This window comes from Asparagus officinalis, chromosome 9 (assembly GCF_001876935.1).
Source record: "Asparagus officinalis chromosome 9, Aspof.V1, whole genome shotgun sequence".
Classification (NCBI taxonomy): Eukaryota; Viridiplantae; Streptophyta; class Magnoliopsida; order Asparagales; family Asparagaceae; genus Asparagus; species Asparagus officinalis.
In genome coordinates this window covers 881,748-901,887 of record NC_033802.1, presented here as the reverse complement: position 1 = coordinate 901,887, position 20,140 = coordinate 881,748, and the positions used below count along the sequence as shown (strand labels likewise).

General features: G+C 39.8%; 4 protein-coding genes across 4 annotated transcripts in view; all 4 read left to right on the top strand.

The window, feature by feature from the left end:
- LOC109823808 (rho GTPase-activating protein 4-like) lies at positions 5,822-10,179 on the top strand. The gene is made up of 5 exons (XM_020390193.1): positions 5,822-6,426; positions 7,568-7,688; positions 7,777-7,896; positions 8,474-8,704; positions 9,374-10,179. The coding sequence occupies exons 1-5, from the start codon at positions 6,059-6,061 to the stop codon at positions 9,965-9,967; spliced, it is 1,434 nt and encodes a 477-aa protein (XP_020245782.1). The 5' UTR covers positions 5,822-6,058; the 3' UTR covers positions 9,968-10,179.
- Positions 11,372-12,949, top strand: LOC109823809 (protein FANTASTIC FOUR 3). The gene has a single exon (XM_020390195.1). It carries the CDS (start codon positions 11,619-11,621, stop codon positions 12,432-12,434), a length of 816 nt encoding a protein of 271 aa, XP_020245784.1. The 5' UTR covers positions 11,372-11,618; the 3' UTR covers positions 12,435-12,949.
- On the top strand, positions 15,001-15,941 carry LOC109824408 (uncharacterized protein At2g27730, mitochondrial). The gene is made up of 3 exons (XM_020391003.1): positions 15,001-15,263; positions 15,395-15,475; positions 15,585-15,941. Exons 1-3 carry the CDS (start codon positions 15,084-15,086, stop codon positions 15,609-15,611), a joined length of 288 nt encoding a protein of 95 aa, XP_020246592.1. The 5' UTR covers positions 15,001-15,083; the 3' UTR covers positions 15,612-15,941.
- Positions 18,481-20,140, top strand: part of LOC109824104 — an 8,756-nt gene continuing 7,096 nt past the window's right edge. The window contains exons 1-2 of the mRNA XM_020390627.1: positions 18,481-18,665; positions 18,972-19,227. Coding sequence (XP_020246216.1) covers positions 18,628-18,665; positions 18,972-19,227 — 294 coding nt within the window. The 5' untranslated portion in view covers positions 18,481-18,627. The remainder of the gene's footprint in view (positions 18,666-18,971; positions 19,228-20,140) is intronic.

The window sequence follows — 20,140 nt, the reverse complement described above, 5'->3', positions numbered from 1 at the left end:
TTATATTCTATCTCCTGATACAAAGGAAATTTGAAGTGGGATTTCTATTCAGAGAATCTGAATAAGGTTTGATCAATTGAGATTGGAAGCAATCCTAACTTTTATAGGTTTGATTGCGCAAATCGAAGGTGGACCTCTCGTTCATGGAACGAATCGAGAGGAGATTTTGGCTTTGGTCCTAACTGTTTAAAGGTTTGACCAAGATGGGAATTTGAGACGATCCTAACTGTTTAAAGGTTTGATCGTTTAATTTGTGGACCTCTCGTTCATGGAAGGAATCGAGAGGGGATTTTGTCTTTGGTCCTAACTGTTTAAAGGTTTGACCAAATGGGAATTTGAGACGATCCTAACTGTTTAAAGGTTTGATCTTTCAATTTGTGGACCTCTCGTTCATGGAAGGAATCGAGAGGGGATTTTGGCTTTGGTCCTAACTGTTTAAAGGTTTGACCAAATATGAGTTTTGTGAGGGAAGATTGATCTAAAAAAGTGATCGAATCTCATCTCAGCAAAAGAGTATTCGAAAATCATCATGGGGATGTAGTGTTTATCACTTTGTTTGTAATGATCGGGTTATCCCTAAGAAAATTACATATAGCATTCTTCCGAGAACTTCCCGTTACATGAACCATCCACCCTCAGCTTTTCTTATGAAACTGGGTTTATCATTATATTCAGCTGCATGATCGGGTTATCCTTAAGAGTACTATGCATAGCGCTCTCCAGGAACTTCCCGTGAAAGAAAGGAAATAGTTTAGACTCATATACCTGTTGGAGTATTAAGGAGCAGTTTATACTCGTATACTTTTCGGAGTAAGATGGAGAAGCAGTTTATACTCGTATACTCATCGGAGTCAGGGAAAACAGTTTATACTCGTGTACCCAATGGAGTAGGTGGTCGTCTTTATTTGGCTTGTTTCGCCATTATGACGCCGGAGTCAATTAATGCTTGGATCTTATTTTTGAGTCCAAAGCAAATATTGGTAGGATGAATAATCCTTCTGTGGTATGCACAGTAATTTGGATCAGTAACCCTCTTAGCTCCCTCCTGATCTTTAATAGGTGGTAGTTCGATTTTGTCGTTGGCGAGGAGGTATTCCAATATGGCTGGAGCTTCATCATCTTCGAAAGAATACTCCTTTTGGAACCTCGGATCGAGAGTTGCGTCCACAGAAATTGCAGATGTCGTCGGTTGACTTCTCTCAACTTTCTTCCTTTTAAAGAAGTATTCAGCTTATTCGCCACGTAATTTAAACTCTTTCCAGGTTTTGGATGGTACGACCCCCAGGGCTTCCAGGACATCGATGGAGAGATTATTGTGGCATGTTTGCAGGATAAACTCCTCTGTAATAGGATCTCTGCAATTCATCGCTTTGTTACGGAAGCGTTTGACAAAATTATCGACTGACTCTCCGTCTTTTTGCTTCTCATCTAAAAGGGTTCCGATTGACACTTCGGTGTCATCATCGAAGAAATTGCTGAGGAACAAACTTTCCATGTCATCCCACCAATTGATGCTCCCTGGCTTAAGCCGTCGGTACCAATCGAAGGCGGACCCACGAAGGGTGCCAACGAATGACCGGACCATTAAAGCCTCGTTTCCAGATATCATGCCCAAATGAGACTTGAAATAAATTAGATGCTGAATCGGTGAACTCTTCCCCTCAAACGGTGTGAAGTTAATCAGATTGAACTTTGCCGGATATGGTATTGAATCTCATTCCCTTGGATAGGGACATGGAATACCCGTCTTCTTCACTTCTTGAGCCGTCATCAAAGCGTTTACTTTGTTTTCAAGCTCTTTTATTTTCCCGTCATCGTCTATGTCTTCATTCGAAGAACGTTGTGGAGAATGAGTTAGACCACCCCCTGTGAGAGGTGCTATTGAACCACCCCCAATATCGTTATCGGGAGAGTGCGTTAAACCACCCCCAGTGTTATTGCTATTGGGGGGTGTATCAGCCATAATAACTTCATCCACTTCTGGATCACTATCATCTGCCACATTCTGAGTGTGACGGCTGGATTCAGCTCGCTGACTGGACTCAGGAGGTTGAGATTGTTGAGTTAGCAATTCTCTCATTTGTTGAATAGCTAACTCCATCTCTGTCTTCATCTCAGCTCTAATTTCTTCACGTTGCTTCGCTAGAGCTTTTTGAAGCATTTGAGCAAATTGATCAGAGGTGATCGTGAGTATTTCTCTGGTTTGTCCCGTGCTAGACATTGTATTATCAGAAACGATTGGAGAACAAGTGTCCGAGAATCCATCCTCAGAGGACATTCCTTCTTGCATTCTCTTGTAATCTCTGCGTCTGATGGCTCCTAATTGGAGTCGAGACATCCTTTGAGCAATTCTTGGATTGACTTTTCCTCTCGGAGAAAAGTCGGGATTTGAGTCACTTGAATGCCGCTTAGACTTTCTTTTATCAGCCACGTTGATGGTGACTTCAGGGAATTCATCATCTTGGACAGCTGATTTTCTCTTGCGGAAATGTCTCGGCTTAGGCTTCGACATTTTGGTGAAAAGTTTCGGGAGCACTAAGGCTCTTTGCGGGATAACTCCTCGTTTGAAACAGTCACATTCTGATAGCATTGCTCTAATGAGTCGCGCACATGAACAATGAGAGCTCATTTCCCGAACAACTCTCTTTCGAGTTTTGTTCATACCCCCAGCTTGATAGTATAATTCATCGGTATGATTGCCGGAAAATCTTATCGTCTGTTGGTATGACCCCCCAGGTATAACGATGTCTTTTGACAAACATGTTTTCTTCTGAGGATATAAGACCTCGTTGGCATTCTCAGGACAACTTATTATTGTCTTTGAACGATCCAAGGTTATGTCGGGAGTCGCACGTTTAGAACCACCCCCTTGTGGGCATGGAATCTTAACGGGCTCCGAATGCTGATTTTGCACAACTCTAGACTTTGGAATCCAAACTTTGCAGAGTTTTGATGGTTCTTTAGCCACCGTTTCCTTCTCCCTTTCTCGTCTTTGTTGTGAGAGAGCACGGGCAAGAGCAGCGTTTGCACGATGTTTTTGTATGCGTTCTTTGAGGGTCGAGCGAGCCCTCTTGACAAAAGTCCATTCATCTGTTGTGAGTTGTGCAGAGATATGAGTGGTTGGTTGTTGAGATAACTGAACCACTCGATGCCTCCTCGACTTTAGGTCCGCGTGATAACGAACCCCGTCGGTTTGTTCCAAGGCCTTAGCTATTTGGCGAGCGCGGCGCTGACGTTGTCTTTGACGAGCCCTCTTCATCAGTGCCGCTGGGCTTTGATTCGATGACTCTTTAATTAGATAAGAGTCATTGTGAGCAGAGGTGTTGCGAGTAAAATCCTTAGCAACAATCAGACGAGAGTCTTCATTTTGTGCCTTCTTTGGCATGTAGGTCTTCCTCAATTATGAGATCCTCTTGTAATTGCGAGACAATGAAGATCTTGAAGAGGATGATGAGAGATATTCCTCAAATTTGGTTTGGTCGAATTCGTATTCGACCATGGATTCAACTGGAATCTTGATCGGCTGCGACACGACGGTCTCGGCAGCGAGACCGTTAGCTCCCACTGTGGTCGCCAGCTTGTTTGTGCGTCAAAAGTTGGTTTCGTTGTGGAATTCATTATATCTTCGGTCGATTACAATAAATTCAAAAGAAATAGTCTTTTTATAAGACTTTTTTTACACAACAAAAGGAAAATTACAACTTTTTAGAAACAAACGCAGGATCGTTGTTTGGATCGCTGCTTGCGTGGGATCTTTGCCTGTGCCGGGAGCGCTTTGACTCGTGGACCACCAAATCACAGATTCTGATTGAACCGTGAGGGGTTTAATGATTCTTCCTTCGTTTATCGAAGTAAGAATTTGAAGCGAATATCTTATCGATGTAAGATGTTCACTCTTCCAAAGATCAAGTCTGAGCTTAGATCTCTAGGACTCGCTAGAAACTTCTTGAGGATGTTTGTGAAGAAGGAAGACTCTCTCTCTTGCTCTAATTCACCAAAACTCAAGGCTCTCTACTCTAATCTCTCTGGAAAATGCCCAGCCCCCTTGGATGCTCTCTCATCAGCCCTCTTTTGTAACCGCCATCCCACTACTTAAATACCATCTTTTTATGAGGTTAGTGGGCATGATTTTCCCTTGTAACTGCTTCCCCCACGTTCATAAGTGACCCCCAGCAGTTAATAAGCCATGTGGACTACACAAAACTCGAGAAAACTGTCAAAAATGACGTGTTCAGCTTCCCAGTGGCCGCGACAGTACGTGGTGTCGCGCATTGCCGCGGCAGTTACCACTGCCGCGCACCTCTCGAGTATTTTGGCTCTAACTTCCTCGTCCGATGTCGGAATGAGGTGATCCAAGATGCGTTGGAAAGATAACGAAGAGATCTACAACTTTTATCTTTTGACCTTCTTCAGATTTAGTGTGAGACAGTCATGACTGTCTCGCATTCCGAGACAGTGAAGTCTGTCTTTTGCGACCTCTCGGGTATTTTGGCTCTAACTTCCTCGTCCGATGTCGGAATGAGGTGATACAAGATGCATTGGAAAGCTATCGAAGAGCTCTACAACTTCCCATTGGCACTTCACTCTGTTTATTTGCGCGACACCTTGTACTGTCGCGTTATTGCCGCGGCAGTGTACACTGCCGCGCACCTTCGATGTAGTTTGCGACCTCTCGGGTATTTTGGCTCTAACTTCCTCGTCCGATGTCAGAATGAGGTGATCCAAGATGCGTTGGAAAGCTATCGAAGATCTCTACAACTTCCCATTGGCGCTTCACTCTTTTTATTTGCGTGACACATTATACTGTCGCGCTGTTGCCGCGGCAGTGTACACTGCCGCGCACCTTCGATGTAGTTTGCGACCTCTCGGGTATTTTGGCTCTAACTTCCTCGTCCGATGTCGGAATGAGGTGATCCAAGATGCGTTGGAAAGCTATCGAAGAGATCTACAACTTCCCATAGGCATATCACTCTTTTTATTTACGCGACACCTTATACTGTCGCGCTGTTGCCGCGACAGTGTACACTGCCGCGCACCTTCGATGTAGTTTGCGACCTCTCGGGTATTTTGGCTCTAACTTCCTCGTTCGATGTCGGAATGAGGTGATCCAAGATGCGTTGGAAAGCTATCGAAGAGATCTACAAATTCCCATAGGCATATCACTCTGTTTGTGTGCACAACACCTTCCACTACCGCGCAAATGCGCGTCAGTGTTTCTTGTCGTGGGTGTTCATATTGTTCTTCTATGTTGTTTCACATGTTCCTTTGCTTCTTTTGGCTTTGGATGATTTCCTCTAACTTAGATAGGGATATATTCATATCTATAGGTATTTTTATACGTCTACAGTCCCATGATGCATTGTTCATAAACAGTGCATCATGGGACAATGAGCCGACATCTCACCTGTCTCACGTAGGGTCCCATGTTTTTTTTTTCACTATAACACCACCCGAGTAAATAATCATCATGCTATGAATCATTGCCTCTCAATAACTCATGTGTTATTAGGATGTCTTGCTAGATACTTGTTATTACTATTATTTTCAGTTTCCAAAAAAAATGTTATTAATGGGTGCCCAAATTTGAACTAATGTTTATCAACTTATAATTTTACAGCTAGTCTAGTCCTAGTAGTTATCAATAGAAGGTGCACGCTCATGGACATCAACGCATTTAATTTCACTCCAAAAAGGAGCCTTCACTTTCTTTCACACTATTCCCAAAATGCCCCCTTCCTGCCAAACTTTTGAAGGAATTCTTCCACACTTTTCCCGAAATGCCCCTTCCTGCGAGACTTTTGAATCCTTCTAACAATTAAAATGCAAAAAAGTAGCAAGTCCCTCCAACCCCAGCCTCCATCATCAACCTTTGCTTCTCAAATGGAACCCAAAAAAATTTAAAAAACCCCAAATAAATAATTGGAGTAAATAACAAAGTTATGATTCTCACGTCCCACCATCTCAAACCCTTGCTTCAATCCAACTCCACACGGCAACACCAACAGCAAGAAGAAGCCGAACCCATGTTCTAAAAATCCTTCCCAAATTACCCCTCACCATGACAGCAGTGCTCCAGTCCCCCTCGCATCTCCCTTCATCTCCAAGTTCCCAACTTTCTTGCTCCTCCAGTGATGCTCTGCAAACCCTTTTAACCTCTGAAGGACACGACGGCTCTGAAGAGGTGGAAGAAGAAAGAGAGGAATCCTTGTTTTATTTGCTGGTGACTGCTTTGAGGAGATCAATGGCGCAGTGCAGGGTGGAGGAGGAGGAGGAGGAGGAGGAGGAGGGGGATCGCCGGTCTATGGAGATCGGGTGGCCAACGGAGGTGAGGCACGTGGCTCACGTGACCTTTGACAGGTTCCATGGGTTTCTGGGGTTGCCTGTTGAGTTTGAGCCTGAGGTCCCCAGGAGAGCTCCCAGTGCCAGGTCTTGTTCTATTTTATTCTTTCATTTGTTTGTTTTTTAGGAGGAATGGTTAGTTGGGCATTGGTTGAAATTGCGAATTTTGTCGAGAATTGTTGGAACGATAGGCCCTTGGAGCTGCAGTAATGCTTTAACGTTGTGATATAATTGATAAAGGGTGGTCTTTTTCTCACATAAAATCCAAAGCTGGTAGGTTATATCATCGTCTATTGTATGATGGAAGCATAAATTTGTGACTATGTTAGATTATTGAAGTTGGTAAGAGCTGGAAAGATTCGGGTTTTTGGATCAAAATTGGTGTAGTTTCATAGGATAATTACTTGAAATTCCATGAATTTTAACATAGAATTAGTATTACCGAGTTCTGAGTTTGAAAAACTGGTGTTCTATGCATAAATCATGCAATATCCTAGTAGCATTACTTTGTTTTAATGGGGTTATATATGCCTCGCAATTGGTAATCCAGTTGTTACTGCACATTGATTCAATCATCCGTTGTCTCCCTTTAGTACCTTAAAATTCAGTACAAGCCATGGGACATTTTTTTTTACATGGTCACAGATAATGCATGGAGTTAAATTGCATTCCATGTAAATGCTCGTAATTAATACACAGACATGTATTGTTGTCACTTCAATTTGTACTTTAAACTCTCCCTGATCAAACAATATCCATGCAAAATTAGTAGATCATGATATTCTGGTGTTAAAAAAAATGCACATTTGGTATACTTGAGAAATTCATTTAGAATTCTTATTGGATATTAGCAATGCACATTTTTCAAACAATCTGCTTGCAAGGGGGTTGAGGGGTTATAATTTGTACTCTGCATACAGAAACTTTCTCATAGTTTCTTAAGTGTCATTTATTCCTGAATAACTTCCACTACGAGTAATATTTCCCTGCCTTTCCTGTAACGCGAGTTCTGTGGTTCATAACTGTTATCTTATCTTCAGTATTGATATTTGTGGTCAAACACCTACGAAAGGGAAAGCGCACGATAACATTTGGAGCTGTCCTATAAGTGTCATTGTCTTTTTCTAGCAGTTAAATTGTGCATAATCTCCTTTACTTTCTAATCTTGACACATTTATTATCCTGTAATGTGAATAAAATTTAACTCGGTATACTGTTCCTAGCACAGTGCAACTGTTTTCGGTGTTTCTACCGAGTCTATGCAATGCTCTTATGATCCTAGAGGGAACAGCATACCAACAATTCTCCTGTTAATGCAAAGACGTCTTTATGAAAGAGGGGGCCTGCAGGTATATTCTTTTAGTGATCCTGAAAAAGTTTACATTTATTTTTAAGCTCCTTTAATTTGGGGACTTCATAGTAATTTTAATTGGATAGGCAGAAGGCATTTTCAGAATTAATGGAGAGAATGGCCAAGAGGAGTTTGTAAGGGATCAGCTAAATAGTGGAATAGTGCCCGATGGAATTGATGTGCACTGTTTAGCTGGTTTGATCAAGGTATATCCATCTCCTTTTAAGTGGATAACCATATACTTATTACAATTTTGATCGCAAATGACTTAAGACATCGTACAGTGGATTCTTGATGAGAGATAGGAACCGATTTCAACAGAAATATGACTTTGGAACTGACCATATATCAGTCCTTCACCCTTCTATTCTTGTAATGTTGGCCTAAACTCTTTTCTGCTCTTTATCTGCTTCTCGTTTTTGAAGTATGCGGGTCTAAGCTTAGAATGTTGCATTTGAAATTTGTCATCAAGCACTTATATATGTGTGTGTGTGTGTGTGTGTGTAGCTTGGTCCTACAATTTCATAACACTGAGCACACATTATTTGTAATAAGCATAACTTAGTTCATCAATCAGAACATAGGATTCACTTCTATCTGCTCCTGTAAGGCTGGAACACCATAGTTGGACGTCAGCCATGCACGTTTCATGTATTTACGGGAATTGTTATTTAGGCTTTGCAGCACTACTTACAGGCATATATAATTGTAGCTTTTGCACTTTTGGTATATTGTTTACCTTGTTTTTAGTGACGTTTTTCTTATTTGGTGATTCTTCTACAGGCTTGGTTAAGAGAACTTCCTACTGGGGTTCTTGACCCTCTAACACCCGAGCAAGTAAAGCAATGCCAATCAGAAGAGGAGTGTGCTCAAGTTGTGAGCCTTCTACCACCGACAGAGGCTGCATTATTGGACTGGGCTATCAACTTGATGGCAGATGTTGTCCAAGAAGAGCAGAAAAATAAGATGAATGCACGAAATGTTGCCATGGTTTTTGCGCCAAACATGACCCAGGTATCAACTTTTCTATCTTCTTGCTTCAATGCAACAAAATTTCCAATTAGAACTTGTATCTAGTTCATTTTGCTTTAATCCTTATGATTTAGAGTAAATATACGTATCATTAAGGAAATCGGTGAACGTTACAGCTTAAATAATACCCAAAATAGTTAAAGGAATTTTTCTGTTAGGTAGAAGGAAAAAGAAATTCAGGTTATTCATATATAATTCTTCTCCCTAACAAGGGAGAGGGTGACAGTCATCAATCTCCCATATTATGCTCAATCCAACTAAAACAATTATTCCTCATATTATACTCAAACATTACTGCCTCTAATTTCTCATAAATATGCTCCTTTTGTTATCATGTATAACTTTTTGAGGATTTAGCTTGTATTTGTATTTGTCAACAAGAATCTGAATAACTGTTATTATCTATATATTTTTGAATCTGGATGGGGTCAGTTTCGTTTTTTTGACTGGGTGTTATTGAGGTAAGGCTGCAAGCCTGCAACGTCCCCCCATGTAGCTCTTTCTTTATGAGGCTATTCCTGCCAAAATATTAATAACATTTCCAGGTCCGGCCAGGGACCTATGATGAAGTTCCGGTAAATAATAATTATTATTATTATAACTCTACCTTGTTCAATCACTCTCCAAAACTAATTATTATCAAAATTGCAGATGGCGGATCCTTTGACTGCATTAATGTATGTAGTCCAAGTGATGAATTTTCTCAAGATGCTGATCCTCAGGACACTTAAATCAAGGCAAGAATTAACAGTAGATGATTACTCAGTTTTTCACTCCGATCCATCCGATGAAAATGGCCATAACAGTCCTCAGGTCCCTCTAGAAGCCGATAGCAACATAGCAGTCGAGCAAGTCTTTGTTCCTGAGGAACCTAATTTAGATGATCTTACACAAGATTCTAAGGAAAATTTGGAGGTACAAAATAAAATAACTGATACTTCAGAAAATTCGCACGGAAATGTTCTTCCTGAAGAGACTACATATTGCACTGATGAAAACTTCTGTGAATTGCCACGACAAACTGATGGCCAAACCGAGAGAGAAGAAATCAATGTTAATTCTTCTGCTGCCGTTCAAGCAAATGTGCAGAGAACTGGAAAAGCCAAATCAAACAGTAAGAAAGGAAGAAGAAAAGCTAGGGAACCTTCCCCTATCCAAGCAAATATGCAAGCTGAGAAATCAAAAGGGACTAGTATCGTAACTCGTATAAATTCTAAGACAGAAAGAATAGAAGCGTGGAGGTGAAACTAGTGATTATTTTGCTGCTGACGTAGTTTTGGGTTAAGAATTCGTGTTATTGTGTGGATTGTGGTTTTGTGGTTGGTTTGTATTTTCTATTGACTGCACTGATTTAGCTGTTTCTGGCTTATAAAAAATGTGGTTTTACTTCTAAAATAGTGCATGAGATTGGTATTTGTATAACTCTGTCACATGTTAATATCTTACAACCTTTTATCTGCGTCACCTTTTTCCTCCATTACAGTTTATGTAGTTAGTACCTAGAAAAAAGAAATCTCCAAGCTTCATCTCCATCTATGTATGTACGCTCTCTTATGCCAATTTTCGATATTTGTTTCCAGGTGCATTTCCCTTTCATCTTATCTTAGGCCTCTAATTCTGTGCCTGCAGTACTTGGTTTCCAAGGGTTATCCCCTTATCACATCTTGAGCCCTGCTGATATAAAAACAAGACAAGGTTGCAATATCCTTCACTATCATCTAAACTGGCCATCAGAAAGTTGTTGTCACTTGAGAGTAACGCTCATATACATCCCTTAAGAGGCATATTCTAACTATGTCCACGGTGCACATTCCCTCTCTTATCTGCATGATTTTCTTTATAATTGGCATGACAGGTACATGAATGGAAGCAGAATGGTTCCACGAGAGCACTGGTGGTGCTAAGAACTGGACCGTGACACGTATACTGATCAATTTGCAAGATTTCAGTAAGTGGCTGGTGTTCTCAGTCTAGTCATTGTTTCAAGGACCAGTTCATTCATCATCTAGCTTGGACGAGGCTGCGCTGATGGCCGCCACATAGCAATCTTCCAATTATCTTGGATTCTTGCAAGTGAGTACAGTCTTACATCCATTGCCTCATGGGTTAATTGCGGTCCGCGGATAGACCCCCTATACATGTCCCAATTGCAGATAGACCCTGAATCATTTTTTTTTACTCTTTTACCCTCAGAGAAAGAGAAAATCATTTTTTTTTACAAATAGAACTTATGAGGGTAAAGAGAAAAAAAAATATATCAGTCAGGGGGTCTATCTTCAACAATAGAATTACAGGGGGGTCTACCTGCAATTGGGGGAAAGTGCAGGGATCTGTCAGCAATTTACCCTTAAATCAGTCAAAAAAAAAAAAGATGTTGCTATAATCTCTATCTGATTGGAATCCTGCAGATTGGCACAATTTACTTTGTTTTTATTACTTGTTCAAGGTGTTCTATGATCAGAATCTAACAACTGATCTTGTTTAGTAGAACCACTTTAGTTTGATATAATGTATCAAGCATCAACCACAGTTGTATCGGCAAATGTGTATCTTTTTCTCCTCCATTATCTTGATATCCAAATGAGAGGAAACGCACCAAACGACCAAGTCTCCTTTACTTAAGGCAGCTACACTGAAAATGTAAAGCCAAGAGCACAAAGGGCTGAAATTGTCAAAATCCCACCTGTCAAAAGAATCCACCGCCACCAGATCCTTATTCCTCTCTAACAGGAAATCTTTGGGAAACACCCACCATCATCACCCAATCAAAGCACTACCCTCATCCTTTTGTGTTCCTTCAAAATCCCCTGCCAATCCTGAGCCCTCTCTATCCAAACCACACCAGTCTTCTCTCTTCTCTCACATTTCTTCATACCATTTTATCCTTTCAAGATCGATGGCTGCCTGTGGTAGCTTGAGGTCATTATTTGAGAACCCGTTACCTGAAAACCCGACCCTCATTGAATCCCTGTCCTCATGGAGCAATCACAAGCCAATGAAACCGATCGAAGTCTCCTCCTTTGCTGAGATTTTTGGTGAACTCTACTTTCAGGAGAAACCTGCTCCTCCTCCATTGTCACCGCCAGCATTAGATCAAGACACACAATCCAATATCTCTGAGTCTGATACAAAACATGCACAAGCTCCTGAGAACCTTACATTGGATTCTCTTCTTTGTTTGCCCAAGAATCGCTATAGGTGCGATTTAAAGGCAAATGATGGCTTTTCTACCAAGAACTCTGAGTCTCTGCAGTTGTGCACGGAGGGGCTTGGATCAGAGAGCTCGGATGACGTAGATGACCTAATGGACAGTGGAGACGACTGGAGGTCTTGTGGAAGGAGAATGGAGATTGGGAGGAGGCCATTGATGTATAGTGGGGGTATCAATGGGTATTCGAGGAGTTGTTGGGATGTGAAGACATCGAAGAATGGTAGGGAATTTCCTCCCCCTATATCTTCAATAGGGAAGAGTGGGAAGCCTTGTGTGTGTTTCAAATCTTTTAGAGAGGACGGGAGGTTCATTTTAAGGGAGATAAGGATTCCTAATCAAGAATTGTTACGTGCTTCAAGGGAAGATGGACGGCTTAAGTTGCAATTTGTTCGTCCAGACGAAGACATTGCTGAAGGAGAAGAGGAAGGGGAAATAGAAGAAGAAGATGAGGAAAAGGCCAGTGAAAGCGAAAACGATCAACAGATAGATTTTGGCTTCTAAGAGGACATGCTTCATGCCAATTGATTTTAATATCTTGATGAAGAAATAGGTTTAAAAAAAACTATATATGCTGAATCAAGAGAATGATTAGAGAGAGTCGTAAATGATGATGCGCATTGTTTATTGATGGAAACAAATCTGTCAAAGGAGATAGAATAACAAGTTGTGATATCACTGTTCTCTTGGTGTTAATAAGCAATAAAAATAACATTTTTCTTGCGCACAGTAATAAATTTGGCTGTTTCCAGGTCAATAGAAGAATGAGTCGATTGCCGTGCAGAGTATTACAGAATTTTAACACCGTTCAATAATGGAGAACATGATGACATATCAATCTTGCTTTCTGGTTAATATAAGAACTTAACAGTCAAAGAATGATATTCATGTTAAAGTCCAGGAATTCGATCATCATGTAAAGTAGAACGATGTTCATGTAATTTTTGTCGATTTGAATTTGTTCGTCACGTGAAGTAGAACGATGTTCATGTAATTTTTGTTGGTTTTGTACGTCAAGAACCCATATCAGGCTCTGAAATTTGCAAGCAAAACATTATGACTAATAATGAGCCTATTTCATCACTATCATTCTCGATTTTTCCGGTCCAAGGAAAAAAGAAAAAGGATATGATGCCTAAAGTGTTGAATTATTGACAGAAAGGCAAGGGCCCTTATTCGCAAATCTTAGATGATTCTTTTTCATCCTCAAAGGCTGAGAACAAACGGTATCTGTAAACAACCAGAGATCGAGCTAGATATTTGAAAGCTTTTCTCAACTAGAATCACATGATAATAATGCATGAAGCATTTCATTCAAAACTCTGTATTGCGAATAATGGTGGCAGACAAACTTTTTCATGACTGTAGCAAGAATCACATGAACCCACTTGGTAAAAGGCACAGAAAGTGCATTGAATTCAAATGAGCATCAGTTAATGAGAGACTGATATTTGAAGCTTCTTGTGTCTGTGGTCTTCAACCCTTGAATTCTTTACTACAGTGAGGATCAATCTGGAGATTTGCTTTTTGCGCTCTCTAGGAGTTGAAACCCGAGCGTAGGCCAATTTTTGGCCAATATCTTGGAGACACAGATGTTTTGACTTTGCAATAATAAGCAAATTTTCCAGAGAGGAGATATAAAGTTTATAGTAGTGATCATGGTATCTGATGCATTAACAAAAAACACTGTTAAGGATTTACATAGTTGAGATATGATCCTGGTTATCTTCTATATCCCATGTTTTTGTTGTATGTATAATATGAAGAAATTTAAACAAAACAGGGTGCTCTTGCTGAAACTAGCATCTGGAAGTATTAATGTTTCTAGGACAACAACTTGTGATTTTTATTATTCTTTTGATTCTGCTGCAGATATTTTGATTGATGCTCCTGAGCTTCCTAGCATTTAAAACCTGATGTTGCAAAATTGGAGCTCGATAGCAAGAATGTCGCGACTATGTTATTTGCAATTTATTCATATTGATAATTTTCCCCTTGTAGAACACTGTATGATGTATTTTTGAGATTTTTGTAATGTTACATTATATTCTCTTCGACAAAATGAATGACAACGTTCATATTTTCTTTAAGAAGCTGTATTCATATGTCACAGGATCCTTTTTTTTTTTTATCCGAGATCATCAGCACAAGATCTTCACGTATAAATCGAATACAAGTTCAACAGGCAACTAGAAGCCCGCAGCAGCACTTTCAAATATAATATATTAACTAATTGGGCTGGGTTGTGTAGATTTCAGGGTATCTGACAACTAAATATATTCGGCCCAGATCGTTCAGTCAGGACTGGGTCTTGGATGTGAGCTAGTGTTCAATAGTTTGATCGCTGTCTCACAGTTCTCGGCCCGTAAGTTGGAGTAAAAACAAAATATTTTAATAATGAATTATTAATAACTATTATGTAAATAGAAAATCTTATGGAAATATTAATATTTCTAAGCCCACGTACAGTTGTGATTTTTTGTATTCTTATGACTCTTGTGCAGATCTATTGATCGATGCTCCTGCGTCTGGAGCTCCTTAATTAGCATCTAAAACTTGAAATTGCAAAATTTGACCTCCAACGGTGAGATTGTTGTGACCACATTGTTTGCAAATCATTCGTTCCGATAGTTTCCCCCTCGGAGAAGACTTAATAACGTATTTTCCAGATTTTGGTAATGTTTCATTATGTTCTCTTCAACAAAGTGCACACGTACGGATTGAAGGCGAGTTCAACAACAGGCAACCAATTCAGTAACCGGGTTGGGTTTCGTCTATTTCAGCACATGGGCCAACTGAATGAACTTTGGCCCAGATTGTTCACCCGACTGGATTATACTTGTTTAATCACTGGCCCACAGTTCCCAGCCCATACATAAGTTGGTAGAAACAAACAAACAAACAAACAATCAATGCGTTCACGATAAATTAATTAATTAATTAGCAATAAAAATATTCTCAGAACGAAGGTGAAGCTCCCACGTGTACCAAGTACTAGAAAAGCAAACGGAGGTTCTAGTTTGTCCCATAGAATAATCTCATCCTTATCCTCCTCCCTATGCCTTCACAGTACTCCAGACCACTATAATGATATCATTATATATATATATATATATTAATCAGGCCAGCGATCATTAACATTTTCAACTAAAAATGGCAACAAGGGGCGTTTCGCCGCCGGCCGCCGCCAGCGCTGGCTCGCTAGAGCTGGAAGGTTTGGTGATCGGTTCAAAGATGGAACGAGTCGGAGGTACGATGTCTCGATATTTTAGCGAAGGCAAAGGGAGGATCTTCAGTGAGGAGGAGCGAGCCAAAGAAGCTGTTTACATTCAGGTTGCAGATTATCTGATTAATTTAATTTGTATCGCTAGTTAACTAACCTTCTCTCTCTCTCTAGTTACGTACTTTGTTAGCTTAATTAATTATCGCTCGCTAATTAAAAGCTGTTTTTTTTTAATGTAAAGAAAATGGAGAGGGAGAGGATGGAGAAGCTGAAGAAAAAGATGGAGAAGGAGAGGGCCGCAGCTGAAAGAGGGGAGATTAAGGTTCACCGTCGTTGATTAATTTTTTTTGTTGAAGAGTCATATATTAGTTATTAATTTATATGCAAAATTAATATTGCTGGTGACGTATATTGTATCTTTTTCTGAGCAGAAAACGGAGGAAGCCTGCAAAACCTGAAGGTCGATCTACCTGCAGTTTATCCCTTCGATGTTGTGGCCGTGGTAGCTGACTTGTAGATAACATGATGATGAGTAAAATTAGTGAGCTCTTTGTATGTTTTTTTTTTTCTTTTTCTTTTTTCTTTTGTCGAGAAAAATAAAGTGTGTAAATTTGTTGAACCCAGTGGCTGCTATGAGCGATTGGGCGTATGTTGTATTATTTTAAAATGTTGTTGTTTGTAGATGGGCTTGTATAGTTATTGTCCAAGCAAATGGGCCTAACGGGCCTCTTTGGCTCAGGTGTATATAGGAATAAATTTCATAAAAAAAAGGTACCGTTGGGTTTTGAGTTTCGGAGGAAAATATGTCAATTTGTTTGTTAGAGGCCCAAATTCTTTATACCACATTCACCAGATCTACAACGCTGCAACACTTTTTGCGTGGACGGTGGTGATGTGAATGTTGAGCCCACCAAGCCTTTTGAATTTTGACGCAGAAGCCTTGTGATCAATCATGAGCTAGGCTTCGTGATGGGCTCATGGGTTTTAATCTCATGGACTTCTTGCTACCACATTTGAGAGGCGATAGCTGTAAATGGGTAGCCTCGTTATTTTTCAAAGTTGATGATGAGCTGACACCGGCCTTTCTTTCCTCAGCTGCAGGTAAATTTTGGAAATGAACTTCCAGAAAACGACAGATTGCATAAATTTTGGAGTTTTTTGAACAAAATTATGGCGAAGAAAAGTGTTCGCTATCCTCACTTGTAACTAGCGAAGCACGAAATTTAGACTTTTTTCTTAATGCAAAATTATAAGGTTCCATTAATTAAGACACTTAACACTGTTACAATCAGCAATAAGAACATGAACGATTTTATTAGGTGCTTCTTCCATCCACACAATCATATGCCTAAAACATTTTTAGCCAAAAGGTGAGCAACTTTGTTATAACTTCAAGGTGCATGATGAACTTTGAACCCAACCTTTTATTATATGAACAAATTCCTCCAAGCTTCGATAACTCCTTTATCCGAGTATTTGATCGCATTAACCACCACTGAATTATCCATTTCAAGAACTATATTTAAAATCCAATTTCAAGTCCATTTTCTTCGCTAAATTTAGACTTTCTTCAGATCTTTTCTTTTTTTAAAGTCTATATTAATTTATCTATTAAACATAATCTAAACTATTCTTATATACATTTATAAATAAATAATATCTCTCCTTTATATATAAAGCGAAATAAGTGATACTCTTATAGGCGTAAAAACGGATATGATGTAAAAAACTAATATATATCATATCATAAATGACCACATATTCCTATACTATCATGTGCATATCCCTATACTACTGAAACATGGCATGTGAGTACCTAGTTTTATTTTCACCTAAGAATTATTATCAAATTAAAACTATCCATAATTAACAATTCTAATAATCAAGTATTTAGTAATCATAATCAAATTATCGCTATCCATATTAAAAAAATTCTGATAATCATATCCTCCTTTACAAGTATTAAGCCCGTGCTAGTAAACAATCTCTGAAGGCAATAGAACGCGCAACATGCATGTTAGATTCCCAAACAAAAAGCATTATGTGTCACTCTATTTTATTAGAATATGGCATGTGTCCTATAATCAAGCAAACCCTTAAATTTTGAAAATTTTAAATAGTCCCCTGATCGATATGTAAATTACAAATAAACTCTTAAAAATATTATAATTATAAAAATTTCAAAAAATCTAAAATTTCAAAAACTCTCCTTCTTCTATTAAACTGAGGGTTCTCTATTGCTGCAAAACATAGAATCTTTGAGCTCAAGCAATGCAGAACGCCCATTTTGAAGGAAGAAGAAAAAAAGTCCCAAAAAAACTCTTCTTTTCCTCTAATTTGAAAATTCCTCTTTCTAATGAGTTCAATGAGATTAACTACAGTTGCCACATCTTTATAAATATGTCATCTAAGCATATGTGGTAGGTTACGGGAAAAATAGTCGAAAAATTTATTTTTGAACATATTTGTCTCATGGTGCAAATTTACAACTTGTTTGGATGAATGTTAATGGATCGAAGTTAAGTGAAATTTTAATTTTACCTCGTGTGGGAGTTTTTTTGAGGGCTTAGAGGATGGAATGGAAGGTTAAATTATCTTCCATTTCCCTCCCCTTCAATTTTACGGGTAGAGGATAGAATGAAAACTAATGTAAAATTTTACAACGTGATAAGATAATTACAACCTTATGACATTAAAATCAATGTCTAATATATACTCTCATCCAATATGTGAGGATATTTATGTAACTTTATATATATTCACTTCGCTTCCCTCATCTTTATTAGAATTCCCAAACAACATGAAATAAATTTATTTCCGTTCTCCTTACTAAACTCCCAAACAACATTTTATCTTTTTACTTTCATTCGTTACATTCTCTTTTCATTATTTAACTTTATGTTCTTTTCCTTAATAAACTCCCAAACAAAGCCTTAGACACCTTACCGTCGCCGGAATTATTTTAATAGGTGCTATTTTTAATAGGGAAAAATGTGTCCAGGCCCCAAAAGTGGGAACTTCGTGTGACTAGCCCCCTGTACTTTGCCCCATGTGGAATAGCCCCAAATACGCATAGTATTTGCGACGAGGCCCCGAATTGACTCTTTTCAGAAAAAGCCCAGCGGAAGTTACTATCTTGCCCTCTGATGGGACTGAGCTGGGTTAATGTGCCCCTCACCTTTACAAGTACTCTCCCTCTCTTTCTCTCTCTTCCACCTAGCACCGTCATCAAGAACTCTTCATCTTCCTAATTTCTGTACGAATTTCAACGTTTCTAGGGTTTTCGCCGGAAAAATGTCGTCGTCTACGGAAAAATTCAGTAACGACTACGAGGTCGGGCACCGAGCCGAGTTGGAAGGAAAAGGCGCTTCATCTGCGGGTGGCAGCACGGAGGAAGCTACGGAAGCTACGAAAACCCTAATCGAAATTCAAAAGGAGGCATTACAATGGCGAGACCAGAAAAGGAGGACGACAATGGCTGGTCGTACCAACGAACCCCCCTCAAAAAAACAGTAAGTGTTATGTTATACTGCGAACAGACAATGCAGATTAACCCAATATTGTTAGTTCTAGGCTTATGTTATACTGCGAAGAGACAATGCAGATTAACCCAATATTGTCAGTTCTAGGCTTTGTCCAATGTTAGTTCTAAATTTATACCAACGTTAGATCTAGTTTAAGTCCAATGTTAGTTCTAATATGAGTCCAATGTTAGTTCTATAATATTACGTGTTAGCTCTATTTTGTTCCCGTTAGTGCTAGGTCTAATATTGTTTCATATGTCTTATTGAACTTACAAATTCGAAAATTTTTTGCAGGGAAAAAATTGCTCTAACAGGCTCAGCAGAAACACTAAGGTTAACGGCCAATATCGGGGCTTATTGGGCATTTATGAAGCGCCTTGCCCCGAAGATCCGTCAGTGGCATAGGGATGCATACTGCGGTTCTATATTTCAGCACTACATTTTGTTTGGGGCTCCTGCGGCTGATCGGCCCACCCTTGAGCTGCTGCTGAGCTTTTTCGATAGAGATAATAACACCTTTTGTATACCTGATTGTTTTCAGCGAAAGTTGGTTTTGTTATGGAATTCATTATATCTTCGGTCGATTACAACAAATTCAAAAGAAATAGCCTTACGCTCTAGCTCATTACCTCACTAAAAGGCCAGCATGGTATCCTGTTAACAAACAAAACCAAACACCCGCCCTTCTCTTTCTTCCCCCAGGATCGTTGTTTGGATCGCTGCTTGCGTGAGATCTTTGCCTGTGCCGGGAGCGCTTTGACTCGTGGACCACCAAATCACAGATTCTGATTGAACCGTGAGGGGTTTAATGATTCTTCCTTCGTTTATCGAAGTAAGAATTTGAAGCGAATATCTTATCGATGTAAGATGTTCACTCTTCCAAAGATCAAGTCTGAGCTTAGATCTCTAGGAATGGCCAAAAGCTTCTTGAGGATGTTTGTGAAGAAGGAAGACTCTCTCTCTTGCTCTAATTCACCAAAACTCAAGGCTCTCTGCTCTAATCTCTCTGGAAAATGCTCAGCCCCTGTCAATGATGGCCATAGGGGGGTATTTATAGCCTCCTTAGACGATAACTGAAGAAATAGCTGGTCAATAACTGTCTCTTTAGGCGCGGCAGCTGATAAAGAGCGCGGCAGTCGACCCTGCCGCGGCTAAAGGGCGCGGCAGTCGACACTGCCTCGGCTAAAGGGGCAGTTACACCCACGTTCATACGTGTTTGAAACAGTTCTCCCACGACCTTTAACCACCTTTTTCGTGGTTTAACTGCTTTTCCACATCAGCACACGTTCTATTTCTGATACTCCGCCACGTGGACTTTAAATAATCATCAGATAACTGTATTATAACTGCTGTAGCATCCTGCTTTAACTGCCGCGGCACCATAGGTTGCAGCGGTTAAGCCGCGACACCATAGGCTGCCGCGCCTTAGCCGCGGCACCTTGGTCTGCCGCGCCTTAGCCGCG